The sequence below is a fragment of the Mustela lutreola genome, chromosome 12, assembly GCF_030435805.1.
Source record: "Mustela lutreola isolate mMusLut2 chromosome 12, mMusLut2.pri, whole genome shotgun sequence".
NCBI classification, from domain to species: domain Eukaryota; kingdom Metazoa; phylum Chordata; class Mammalia; order Carnivora; family Mustelidae; genus Mustela; species Mustela lutreola.
In genome coordinates, this window is record NC_081301.1 from 36,111,332 (window position 1) to 36,125,065 (window position 13,734).

The 13,734-nt window shown below is 37.8% G+C and overlaps 1 protein-coding gene across 1 annotated transcript in view; it reads right to left on the minus strand.

Annotated features, from left to right (window-relative positions):
• The window catches only part of LOC131812640 (phospholipid-transporting ATPase FetA-like), a 115,570-nt gene that overhangs the window by 24,385 nt on the left and 77,451 nt on the right, over positions 1-13,734 (minus strand). The window contains exons 13-15 of the mRNA XM_059142437.1: positions 7,589-7,785; positions 4,435-4,643; positions 3,653-3,696 (exon numbers count right to left, since the gene is read on the minus strand). Of these exons, the coding sequence (XP_058998420.1) occupies positions 3,653-3,696; positions 4,435-4,643; positions 7,589-7,785 (450 nt within the window). The remainder of the gene's footprint in view (positions 1-3,652; positions 3,697-4,434; positions 4,644-7,588; positions 7,786-13,734) is intronic.

Consider the following 13,734-nt stretch of genomic DNA (forward strand, 5'->3'; position numbering starts at 1 on the left):
ATGATATATTATTATGAACTAAAGTCTGTAGTTTACACTAGAATTCATTCTGCATTGTAAAGTTCTATGGGTTTTGAAACATGCATATTTTAATGAATCCACCATGACAGCATCACACAGAATAACTGCACTGCCCTAAAAATCTCGTGTGCTCCACTGCTTCATCTCTCTCTCCACCTCTCTCCCCAAACCCCTGGCAACCACTGATCTTTTTACTGTCTTTACTGTTTTGCCTTTTCCAGGATGTTATATAGTTGAAATCATACAGTATATGCCTTTTCAGATTGGCTTCTTGCATTTAGCAATATGCTAAGTGAAAATTTAAAGTTCTTCCCTGGGGCACCTGGGTGGCTCAGTCATTAGGCATCTGCCTTCGGCTCAGGTCGACAGTTGCAGGGTCCTGGGATTGTGCCGCACTGGGCTCCCTGCTTAGCAGGAGGCCTGCTTCTTCCTCTCCCACTCATCCTGCTTGTGTTCCCTTTCTCCCTTTCTCCCCCTGCTTGTCTCTCTCTCTCTCTCTGTCAAATAAATAAATAAATAAAATCTTAAGAAAAAAAAAAGTTCTTCCCTGGGGGACCTGGGTGGCTCAGTTAGTTAAGTGTCTGCCTTCGGCTCTGTCATGATCTCAGGGTCCTGGGATCAGCTCTGCATTGGGTCCCCTGCTCAGTGGAGAGTCTGTTTCTCCCTCTTCCTCCTCCTGCTTGTGCTCTCTAATAAATAAATATAATTTTTATTAAAAAAAGTTCCTCCTTGTATTTGTGTGTATGTGGCTTGATAGCTCATTTTTTTTTACTGCTGCATAACATTCCATTGTATGGATGCACTAAGCATTATTTTATTTTTTTTTTAAAGATTTTATTTATTTATTTGACAGAGATCACAAGTAGGCAGAGAGGTAGGTGGGGGTGGCGGGGTGGGGGAAGCAGGCTCCCCGCTGAGCAGAGAGCCTGATGTGGGGCTCGATCCCAGGACCCTGATCCCAGGACCCTGAGACCATGGCCTGAGCTGAAGGCAGAGGCTTTAACCCACTGAGCCACTTGGGCGCCTCAGCATTTTTTTTTAAAGAAAGGGAAAACTCGAGTTGAGGGGAAAGAATCACATTAAGGAGATAACTTTTAGATACTAAGAAAGAGAGAGCTTAGGACTGACTGAGGTTCCTGAAGAAGTGGGAAGGATGTGGGAAAAAAAGAATTCTCATATACTTTGGTGGGATTATTAACTGATGCAATCTATCTAGAGAGCAATATGGCAATGTTAAATGCATTAAAAATGTGGCCACCCTTTGACCAGCTTGTATTCCCTACAAACTACAACTTTGTTTATATTGCCAAGGTCATTACCAGAGTGCCTGGAAGAGGACTGAAAGTAGAAGCAGAAACAGAAGAAGAAGAAGAAGAAGAAGGAGGGGGAGGAGGGGGAGGAGGGGGAGAAAGATATTCTTTCCCATTCCCAATATTTTTGGAGAGATATAAATGAGGCAGTAGTTGGGAGCTGGAATCAGCTATTTGGTACATAAGTCAAGTGGCTAAGGGTTTGGAACTGGTTCTAGAAGGAAAGGGACAGGGTAAGGAGTACCATGAAGGTAAAAGAGAAAGCCCTATGAAGGGATGCTTAAAATCAAATCCATAAACATAAACTGAGATTTAATACTTGAGAAAATAGTCAGAATGAACCAGCTAGAAATAGGAAGAATGAATAGGAAGATATTTTTATAATTGTGTGAGTTAGGACTATTAAATATATCACAAATCCTAAAACTATAAAGGAAAAAGACTGACAGACTTGGTCACACACATTAGAAACTTCTACACAGAAAAAAATGATAAACAAAACCCAAAAGACAAAAATGGGGAAAGTAACTATAATGTATGTGCCAAAGGAAGAGTTGGTGTTTTTACTATATAAAGAGTGCTTTCAAAAAAAAAAAAAAAGAGTGCTTTCAAATAAGAAGAAAAGGGCAAAGAGTATGAACAGGTGACTCATAAAATATTATAAATAGGAAATTAAGTGGGAAGGGGAAGGAAAATAAGGACATAAAAATGATTCAATCTGATTAGTAAACAGAGGAAGATAAATTACATGAGATGTCATTTTTTACCAATTAAATTTCTAAAGATTAAAAGATGATTAATACCTAGTACTGATATGGATATGGGAAGAAAAGAATTCTCAGATACTCTGGTGAGATTATAAATTGATGCAATCTATCTAGAGAACAATATGGCAATACTAATGCATTAAAAATGTGGCTACACTTTAACCAGCCAATTTCAATTCTAGGACTTTATTCTAAAGAAATAATTATCAGAAGAAGAGACAAGAATGTATATACCAAGCTGCTTACCACAATATTATTTATAATAGCAAAAGAAAATGGAATAAAAATAGGGGGTTGTTTAAATAAATTAAGGTACACTAATACTATTGGATATGCCACTCATTCAAAATGATGATGTAGACCTAAATTTACTGACATGGAAACAAGACTACAATATACATCAAGTGCATAAAAAGGAGGGTAAAAATAGCATACATGCTATAATGCTTCTTCTTTCCTTCCTCTTCTTTCTTTCCTTCCTTATTTTCTTTCTTCTCCTTCTTTCCTTCCTCCCATCCATCCATTCATATGTCTATCATTAGATCTCGATGTATATGTGTGTGCATATACACACATGAAAAATATCTGAAAGAGTATACCTCTAAATTTTACACTGGTTTTCTACAAGGGATTGAGTGACTTTAACTTTCTTCTTCATACATTTCTGTATAGTTTGGACTTTTTTTTAATAGTGAGCATAGATTATTTTTTAAACAGAACAAACAAAGGTATTTTCATTTCATTTTATTTTTCTTAATAGTTTTTTTTTTTTTTTTTTATGTATCTGTGGCTCATTTTTTTTTTTTTTTTTAATTTTTTATTTTTTATAAACATATATTTTTTATATACATATATTTTTATCCCCAGGTCTGTGAATTTTTTTTTTAAAGATTTTATTTATTTATTTGACAGAGAGAGATCACAAGTAGGCTGAGAGGCAGGCAGAGAGAGAGAGAGGAGGAGGCAGGCTCCCTGCTGAGCAGAAAGCCCAATGCGGGACTCGATCCCAGGACCCTGAGATCATGACCTGAGCCGAAGGCAGAGGCTTAACCCACTGAGCCACCCAGGAGCCCGGTATTTTCATTTTCAAACACAGATTTCAAAAAAAGAATTAATCAACAAATGGGAGTTTGAACTATAAAATATGAATGTTTAAAATGCAAGGAATTCTTGGGATGCCTGGGTGGCTCAGTCAGGTAAGTGTCTGCCTTCAGCTCAGGTCATGATCCTGGAGTCCTGGGTTTGAGTTCTACATTAGGCTCCTTGCTCAGCAGGGAGCCTGCTTCTTCCTCTGCCCCCTGCTTGCGTTCTCTCTCTCTGACAAATAAAATCTTAAAAAAAAAACAAAAAAAAAACCCCACAAACCCAAATCCCATTGAACAAATGGCCTACAAATAAACATAGACCATTTGTACAATGCTTTCTGACATTACGGAGCCAATAAAAGCTTTACTATTTCAGGAGCTAAGGGACTCCCAATTTGTGTTAACGATGATGCTATGCAGCACAGCCTTAGCTCCCACATGCATTTTACAGGGAGCTGCAATCACTCACCTCAGAGACTTCTACTCTTTGTCCATTCTTGTCATAGCCATAACCTGTTGGTAAAGAAACAGAGCAGAGACTTGGCAAGGGTTTTATTTTATTTATATATTTTTATTTATTTGACAGAGAGAGAGAGACTCACTGTCTTGAGAGAGGGAACACAAGCAGGGTGAGTGGAAGAGGGAGAAGCAGGCCCCCTGCAGAGCAGGGAGCCCGATGTGAGACTCAATCCCAGGACCCTGGGATCATGACCTGAGCTGAAGTCAGATGCACTGACTGAGCCACCCAAGTACCCTTTGGCGAGGGTTTTAAAGAAAGGTTTAAATTTTTTTGTTGTGGTAAAATACATGTAACATAAAATGTTAACTATTATTTAGCGTACAATTCAGTGGCATTTATTATGTTCCTTTGATAGCTTCTCTCAAGCCTGCTTATTGGTCTGAAGTAGAGATTAGCAGCTTCATCAACATGCTGGTTTCTCCGTCTGATTTAGTATGAGTGAACTGACACTCTCAAGACATCAGGAATACCTTGAGGACAGAGATTAAGTCTTGTACATCTTGGTATTTCCAATTTCCAACACAATGGTTTACCTCTATAAGGTGTTAAATAAATGCTTTTTGGTAAGCAGGTAAATGGAGGGATCTTTGCCTAGCGAATAGGGAAGGCTGAAGATTAAGAGGTAAATGTGAATTTCAGAGGCATATAGATTTAGAGGGAGATTACTCTTGAAAACAATTTGCAAGGTAGAATTTCCCTAGGACTCAGGGAAAGCAGGAAGGCATGCATACCATAGATTATCCCATTAATAGAACACTTATTGAAAATCATGATGTTCTGAGTCAGGGTTCCAGTTTTGTCGGAGAACACATATTTGACCTGGCCAAGTTCCTCATTAAGGGTGGTGGTGCGAGCCTGTGCTGGTGTGTCCTTTGGTGCATAATACATCTTCCGATCCCAGTTGATATAGCAACTGTTGCCCAATCTTATTATCTCAACACTGAAGAAAGCAAGAAAAGAAGGGTCCTGGGTCAGAAGAGATCAAATACATCATCTTGGTTTCCTTCTTAACAGTCCTATGATAGGTCAGGGTGAGGACCTGAAAATCAGAGTATCTTCCTTGGGAACCTACCAGGGATTTTGAAGGACTCTTCCCACCAGCCAACCCAATGTAATTCTGATTTTGACTATTATTATTCAGGGCTTTACCACCTGAGACATACTTAATTTTGCTGAGGCATAACCCCTTTTCATTCTTTCTTCTTCCAAAACATACCCAGGAAAAGTAAAATATTTTGAATTTCTGCAGTAATGCAAAGCCTGACAGAATTAAGAACTAACTACTAAAAGGCTGCCTAGGTTAAATTAGAGGATTACTGTAACTGTCATGTAAATCCACGGTAAAGAAGAGAGAGAAACTTGAAACACTCAAACTTCTTTGTACAGAAGAAGGGAAGGATGTCTGAAAATTAGAAACAGCTGATTATAGAAGCTGACCTGATAAATTTCCAGGCAGACCCAGTCTGCCTGTGGGGTAGCTTCTCCCTCACCACCAACCCTAATAGTGTCTTTCTTACTTTATCTGAATTTTCCCTATTGCCTATTCACATTCCTCTTCTATTCCAAGTAAGGAACATTATAGATTCTTTTTTTTTTAATTAAAATTTTTTTTAAAAGATTTTATTTATTTGACAGAAAGAAATCACAAGTAGACGGAGAGGCAGGCAGAGAGAGAGAGAGGGAAGCAGGCTCCCTGCTGAGCAGAGAGCCCGATGCGGGACTCGATCCCAGGACCCTGAGATCATGACCTGAGCCGAAGGCAGCGGCTTAACCCACTGAGCCACCCAGGCGCCCTTTTTTTTTTTTTTAATTTTTTTTTTAACATTATAGATTCTTTATGGTTAACAAGCATCTTCATTTTAAAACAGTTAAGATTTTTAAGGGGCCTCCTTCCTATCATTATTCATGCTTAATGTGTGTTAGTTTTGATAGCTTCTAAGAGATAGCTGCATTGAGCAATGTGGATTTTTTTATTTCAGGTGAGGTGGAAGGGTTCTAGCCCACATTATTGACTACTAGACTTCATGCACTGACTTTTGATCCCTCCCTTCCTTGCCATACTAACCAACACAGCAATTTCTCTAAACCCAAACATTTAATCAGATTATTTCTATCCTTAGTAAGGTCTTTCTGGCTTTTAGGATAAAATCCAGGCTACTTGTCCTGGCATTTAAGGCTCTCTTGGATATGATATTAAATTACCATCCAACATTTTATCCTAGGCTACTCACTGTTCTCTGACTAGATCAAGCTTTTAAAAAACACCAAACCTTCACACAAACTGATATTTCTGTTTGCAATATTGTTTTGCTATTTTTACTTGGTGAATTCTACTCTTTTCTCAAGTATCAGTTTGATTGTTACTTTTTGGAAATCCCCAAGGTTCTCCAAGTAGAATCAACCCATTCCTCTTCTAGTCTCCCACAGAATTCCCATACATACTCCTATTACATCATTTTCTATACTGTACCATAATTTTTTAAAGATTTTATTTATTTATTTGACAGAGAGAGATCACAAGTAGGCAGAGAGGCAAGCAGAGAGAGAGAGGAGGAAGCAGGCTCCCTGCTGAGCAGAGAGCCCGATGTGGGACTCGATCCCAGGAACCTGAGATCATGACCTGAGCCGAAGGCAGTGGCCCAACCCATTGAGCCACCCAGGCACCCCATGCTTCTATTTCTAACACCTATTATAGTGCTTGGCACATAGTAGGTGCTCAATAAATATTAAATTAATAAGATAATTTTGTCACTTAAGGTGCTTTTCAGGTTGGACTGTCACAGTGCAGGGCTTAGGAAACTTGGAAAGAAGGATACAAAAATGTGTCTGGGTGCATATTGTGAAAGGGAATGATGAAAACAGAAAAAGGAGATCAGAGTAAAAATTTATTTTATCTATTTCAAATTTTTGTCCATGCAAAGGAGGAGGAAACATCCTTTTCTGTACCAACTTTTAGAAACCAGAATTTAGGTCATAATTATACCTACCTACCATTTGTCACATTGTTTCTATGGGAAAACAGAATGTGAGTTCTGATTAAATGATTTACATATGAATATTTGGAACCTATCTCATTGATTAACTGTGGCTCCCTGGCTTGTGCTTTAGTATCACCCAATTTCTGTACATTTTTTCTAATTATTGTATGGGTTTATATGTCTTAGTCTTTTTTTTTAAAGATTTCATTTATTTATTTGACAGAGAGAGATACAGTGAAATAGGGAACACAAGCAGGGAGAGTGGGAAAGGGAGAAGCAGACTCACCATGGAGCAGGGAGCCCAGGACTCTGGGATCATGACCTGAGCCAAAGGCAGATGCTTAACGACTGAGCCACTGAGGTGCTCCTAGTCATTTACATTATAAGCCATTTAAGGGTAGGGATGATTTTCTTTTGTATAACTCACAAAGTATCTAGCACAGTATCCTGGATATGGAAAGCATTTACACAATCTCTAGACATTTTTTTTTTAATCTTTGGATAAGAAGTTTGGCAGTTTCTTATCTTTTTTTTTTTATTATTAAGATTTATTTATTTGAGAGAGAGAGAGAAAGAGAAGCACAAGCAGAAGGGAGCCAGGGAGAGGGAGAGAGAATCCCAAGGTTACTCCACATTGAGTGTGGAGCCAGATGTGGGGTTCAATTTCAGGACCCTGAAATCATAACCTGAGCTGAAACCATGTTGGTCTTTTAACTTACTGCGCCACCCAGGCACCCCATTTCTAGACATTTCTCAGAGTGTTTTGTACACTGGGCACTGTGGGAAGGAAACAGTTAAAGAGCACACAATCTATGTTATCTAAACATTCACAGTCTATTTGGTAAGTTAAGCAGGAAGTAAAAGTCAGTTTCTCCCCCTATAACACAAAGTGGTCAAAAAAGCCTACCTGACATAAAGGGAAATGGGCACCATAGTGTTGAGAATAATGAAATAGGACCAGAATGTGAGGATGGCAGAGACAAATGATGAAGACACATATTCTTCCCATGGTAGAAAATCCTGGAAGTAGTAGCCTTTCTTGTTCTCCCAAATGCCATGCCCAATTGCTAGGATAAAACACATGCCACCTAAAAACAGGAAAATCTGAAAAATCAAAAAAAGAATTAACATTTCGTCCAAGACATATGCTGCTTTAGACCTACCTTTTGGAGACTTATCTCTCAACAAACTTCTCTCTCTTCCTGGAGGTGAGGGTGGCCCTATAGTTCATAGGCTCTAACCAGTACTACCCAGAATAGAAAAAAAAAAAAAAAAAAAAAGCCCAGCAGGAGGCATCTTTGGGACTTTGAAGGGAAATAAAAGTAACTAAACTAGGGGAGCTTGGGTGGCTCAGTCGTTAAGCATCTGCCTTCATCTCAGGTCATGATCCCAGGATCTGCTGGGTGGGAAGCCTGCTTTTCCATCTCCCACTCCCCTGCTTGTGTTCCCTGTCTCACTGTGTCTCTCTCTGTCAAATAAATAAATAAAATCTTTAAAAAAGTAATTAAACTATATTAAACACTTATTAAATATCAGCAACTGTGCTGAGTACTTTATGTATATTATTTAATTTAATATTTATAAAACCTCTTTTTTAGTAATAGATAAGGAACTTGATATTAAAAACAGAAAAGTGTTTTTCCTAAAGTCACTTTGCTGCTAACTAGCATGGAACCCAATGTGGGGCTCAATCTCATGACCCTGAGATCATGACCTGAGCCAAAACCAAGAGTCAGCTGCTTAACTGACTGCACCATCCAGATGCCCCTAAAGATAATACCTTCTTACCCAAGATCATGGTTCCAAATTAGCTCAATCTGCCATCAGGTTGAGAGAGAAAAGGGTATAGAGGGACAAGGAAGCAAAAAAGACAAATTTGAGAATGATGTTTAGAAAAGAAGTTTGGGAAGAGGAGATAATCTTCCTGAACTCATTTTTCAAGGCCAGATTACCCTGGTACCAAAGCCAGACAAGGACACTACAAGAGAAAAAAACAATAAGCCAATATCTTTGATGAATATAGATTCAAAACTTCTCAACAAAAATACTAGCAAACCAAAGTCAACAACACATTTAAAGGATCAAACATTGTGATCAATTGGGATTTAGACACTAATGAAAGAAAGAGAAGATACAAATAAACATAAAGATATTCTATGTTCACGGACTGGAACAATAAACATTGTTAAATTCTATACTACCCAAAGCTATCTATAGAGTCAATGGAATGCCTATCAAGATTCCAATGGCATTTTTTTCCACAGATATAGAAAAATTAATCATAAAATTTCTATAGAACCCTAAAAAACTGTGAATGGCCATAGTAATCTTAAGAAAGAAAACTAAGCTAGATGCATCACATGTCCTCATTTCAGACTATATTACAAAGCTATATTAATCAAATCAGTATGGGTGCCTCAGTTGGTTAAGCAGCTACCTTTGGCTCGGGTCATGATCCCAGTGTCCGGATCAACCCCCACATCGGGCTCTTTGCTCAGTGGGAAGCCTGCTTCTCCCCTGCCTGCCGCTGTCTCTGCTTGTAGCTTGCTCTCCACCACCCCGCCGTATCACATCAATAAAAGCTTAAACCAAAAACCAAAAACAACGTATGATACTCTGGCATAAACACCAATGGAACAGAGTCAAGAGTCCAGAAATAAACCCATGCACATAAGGCCAACTGATACTGGACAAGGGAGGCAAGAAAGCTCAATGGAGAAAAGACAGACCCTTCAATAAATGGTGCTCAAAAAACTAGATAATCATATGTAAAAGGGTAAAACTGGACCCCTATCTTATACCTCTCACAAAAATTTACTCAAAATGGATTAAAGGCTTAAATGTAAGACCTGAAGCCATAAGATTCCTAGAGAAAAAGCTCTCTTGACAGCAGTCTGGCAATGATTTTATGGATGTGACAACCAAAAGCACAAGCAACAAAAGCAAAAATGAATAAGTGCGATTACATCAAATTAAAGTCTTCTACACAACAAAAGAAATGATTGACAAATAAAAAGGCAATCTATGGAGTGAAAGAAGATATTTGCAAATTGTGTATCTGATAAGAGGTTAATATCCAAAATACATATGGAAGTCATGTAACTCAACAGCAAATAGCAAAAAAGCAAATAATTCGATTAAATAAAGGGCAAAGGACCTAAATAGATAAGAGGTTTATTTTTTAATTAAAATTTCTTTTAAGATTTTATTTGTTTATTTGCGAGAGAGAGAGTATGCACACACAAGTGAGGAGGGGTGAGGAGCAGAGGGAGAAGGAGAAGCAGACTTCCTACTGAGCAGAGAGCTGTACATGGGGCTCCATCCCAGGACCCTGAGACCATGACCTGAGCTGAAGGTAGGCATTTAACCGACTGAGCCATCCAGGCACCCCAATAATAGGTTTCAAATATTTGTTTCGTATTTAGATTTCAAATGCCCAAAAGGTATGTGAAAAGATACTCACATCACTAATTATCAGGGAAATGCAAATCAAAACCACAATGAGATGTCACCTTAGAAATGCTATAATCAAAGAATGTTAGAATGGCTGTAATAAAAAAAAAAAAAAGAGAGATAACACGTACTGGGGGGATGTACACTGTTGATGGGAATGTAAATTGGTACAGCCGTTATGAAAACAGTTCGGATGCTCCTGAGAAAATTAAAACTAGAACTACCATACGATCTAGTAATTCCACTTCTGAGTATATATTCAAAGGATATTAAATTACTATCTTGAGGAGTTATCTGTATCCCCATGTTCACTGTGCCATTATTTACAAAAGCCGAGTCATGGAAATCACCTAAGTGTCTACTGACAGATGAACAGACAAAGAAAATGTGTTACAAACACACACACACACAGAGGAGTATTAGTCAACCATAAAAAAGAAGAAAATTCTGCTATTTGTGACAACATGGATGAACTTTGATGGCAGTATGCTAAGTGAAATAAGTCAGAGAAAGATAAATACTCTGATACTCTATATGTGGAATTTAAAACAAAAACAAAGTCCCATAAAAACAGACAGCAGATTGGTGATTGCTAGGGGCTAAGGGTAGGTGAGGAGGAGTGGGGTGAAGATGGTAAAAGACCACAAAGTTCCAGTATAAGATATTTAAGTTCTGGAGATGTAATGAACAGCATGGTGACTAGGCCTAACAATCCTGTATTGTATATTTGAAAGTTGCTGAGAGAGTAGATCTTAAAAGCTCTTATCACCAAACTAACAAACAAAAGAATTATACCTCTGTGAGGTATGAATGTGTTAACTATCCTTAGTGTGGTAATTACTTCACTATATATTTGACATATGCATATATCAAATCATTGTATGGTACACCTTAAACTCATACAGCATTACATGCCAATTATATCTTAAAATATATGTATATATGTTCTTTTTTGACAGCTTCTTTGGCTCAGCATAATTTTTTTTTAATTTTGAAATTTATTTATGTTTTTGCATCTACTGATAGTTTTATTGCTGAGTAGCCTTCTATTGTATGGATATTGCACAATTTGTTTCCTAATTTGTTAGACATTTGAGTTTTCCCAGTTTATGGCTATTGCAAAGAGCTGTGCCAAACATGTGTGCACAAGATTTTACATGGATATATGCTTTTATTTCCTTAGTAAATATCTAGAATTGGACTTGCTGGATCCTACAGTAAATTTATATTTAACTTTTTAGGAAACTGCTAAATGCTTTCCAAAGTTGTTGTACAATTTTACATTCCACTTATGTTAGATGCCCACATACCTTTAGAGCAGACAGATATGATGTTACTGTTGAACCATTTCTAAGTCTGCTCAATGATCTTCATACCTGTGTACTTTGTCACAAAGTGTAACTAGCTCAAAGCAACACATTCCCACGGCTAGATGGCTGGAGTTCTCATCTTTGAGTTGCTGATGGGAAAAGTACTTGTTTTTGAGGAGAAAGTCTTTGAAGACAAGTGTATAAAATGCAGAAGGAGTAGGTCTAACTGAGACCGTTCTCAGAAAATGAGATTTTAAAAAACTTTCTATTATGAAAAATTTCAAATATATATTAAGTTATATAAATGGTATAATGAATACCTATGTACCCATCACTCAGTTTCAACAACTATCAATTCATTGCTAGTCTTACTTCATTTAAACTTCCTTTTCCCCTTTTCTTAAAAAAATTTTTTTTTAATGATTTTATTTATTTATTTGACAGAGATCACAGTAGGCAGAGAGGCAGGCAGAGAGAGATGGTGGAGAGAAGCAGGCTCCCTGCTGAGAGAGAACAGAGAGCCCGATGCGGGACTCGATCCCAGGACCCTGAGATCATGACCTGAGCCGAAGGCAGAGGCTTAACCGACTGAGCCACTCAGGTACCCTCCTCTTCCCCTTTTACGCAAATTTCTCACATTATATAATTTTATCTGTTTAATATATACCTTTAAAGGATATTATTTAAACACATAATCACAATACTTTTATCACTTAAAAATTAAAAGTAAATCCTTAGTGTCATTCAATATTTGAGATTTTAGTGTTGAATGAGTAATGGGATGGGGGAGAACCAAAGAGAGGAAGACTGAAAAAAAAAAATTAAAACCTGCTTTTATTTCTAGTCAAATGCAGATTCATACTGAGTAGCTGAGCTCTTTGTGATGGTCTCTCTGGAGCTATAAAACCGTTTCTTCTCAGTCTTATTCCTATTTCTTTCTCCTTCTTTTCAATGTGAACTCAAGGCTATCCTCATTATTCAGATCAAGCCTCAATGATGAATTCTATTGGTCCCACCTTCCTTTTTGGATAATCTATGTGGCCAGCATTAAATTTGAGTCCATATTTGGCACTATTTCATCAGCTCCAGTGGGAGAGAAAATGGGGAAGGTAAAAGAATAAATTATTATTTATAAATAGAGATTTATTTATAATTTATTTTTTGGTTATAAATTATTAAATTAATTATTTCTTTCAAAGCTGTGGGAAAATATTACAGGGGAACTTCAACCTGCTCATCTCTGTTGCCTGGATAACTGAGAATTACCCATGATTTCTAGTGATGTGCCCTGCCTCTACTGTGAGACCATGAGTCCCTCAGGACCAGATCTTTCTGTTCAGATTAAGCCACCAGAAAGGAAAATTACCTCTATGAGACCAAATTCCATAGGCAGAGCTTCCCCCTCAGTGTGAGGCCTGTAGGGGCAGGACACAGTCTGCTCTTTCCTCATTCCCAGAACTTTTCTTGCTATCCCAAGGCTTTCTAAGCCCTTGCAGATGTTCTATGTCTCTTATTGTGATGGAGTTTATTGGTATGTAGTCTCTAACACTTCATCTTGCTTCTTTTCTATAGTTAGAAACAAATAAGTAATTGGTTGTGACTACAAACCCCAGGTTATTTGTTTATTATCAGAGCCAGTCAGATCCAAGAAGAGCAGACAGCATTCCATTTCACAAAAAGTAGTACCAGTAAACGCTCAGAGATACTCAATTTTGTCACTGTTGACAAAACTAACAGAGTACTACTAAGGATGTCCCTGTCACAGGGGAGCTCCCAGGTTTCACAGGCAGCTGTAAACAAAAACTATTCCTTGGTCCTTTGACCTTCACATCTGCACTTTTCATTGTTCCTCCCCCAAAATATATTCTAGATGTCTGGCACCACTCAAATTTCAAACACTGCTTCTTTACTCAATAGACACACTCCTACTTAATAGAGTGGGGTTTAGAAAGCAGTGTCACTGTCACTGGGGGGAGAGAGGGGATCAAACTCCAGCTCAGTTGGGGCTCATCAGGAAGCAATTTTGCTAAATATGCTTTTTGTATCTGCCAGATTTTCCCCTAAGAAACATTTCCAAAAATGAAGAAAATGAAGTGTTTAAACCAGGTAAGATTTGTGCTGCAGCTTCAAGAACTGAGAGTGCATTACATCTAATTACATTAACAATCTCCTGGCAATAAATACCATCTAAACAAAACTACAGTGCTGACAAGAACCTAGCTAATTCAAAAACATTTCCTCATTTAGCAACCATTCAAAAGGTATTTCCTGAGCATTATTTTGGCACTTC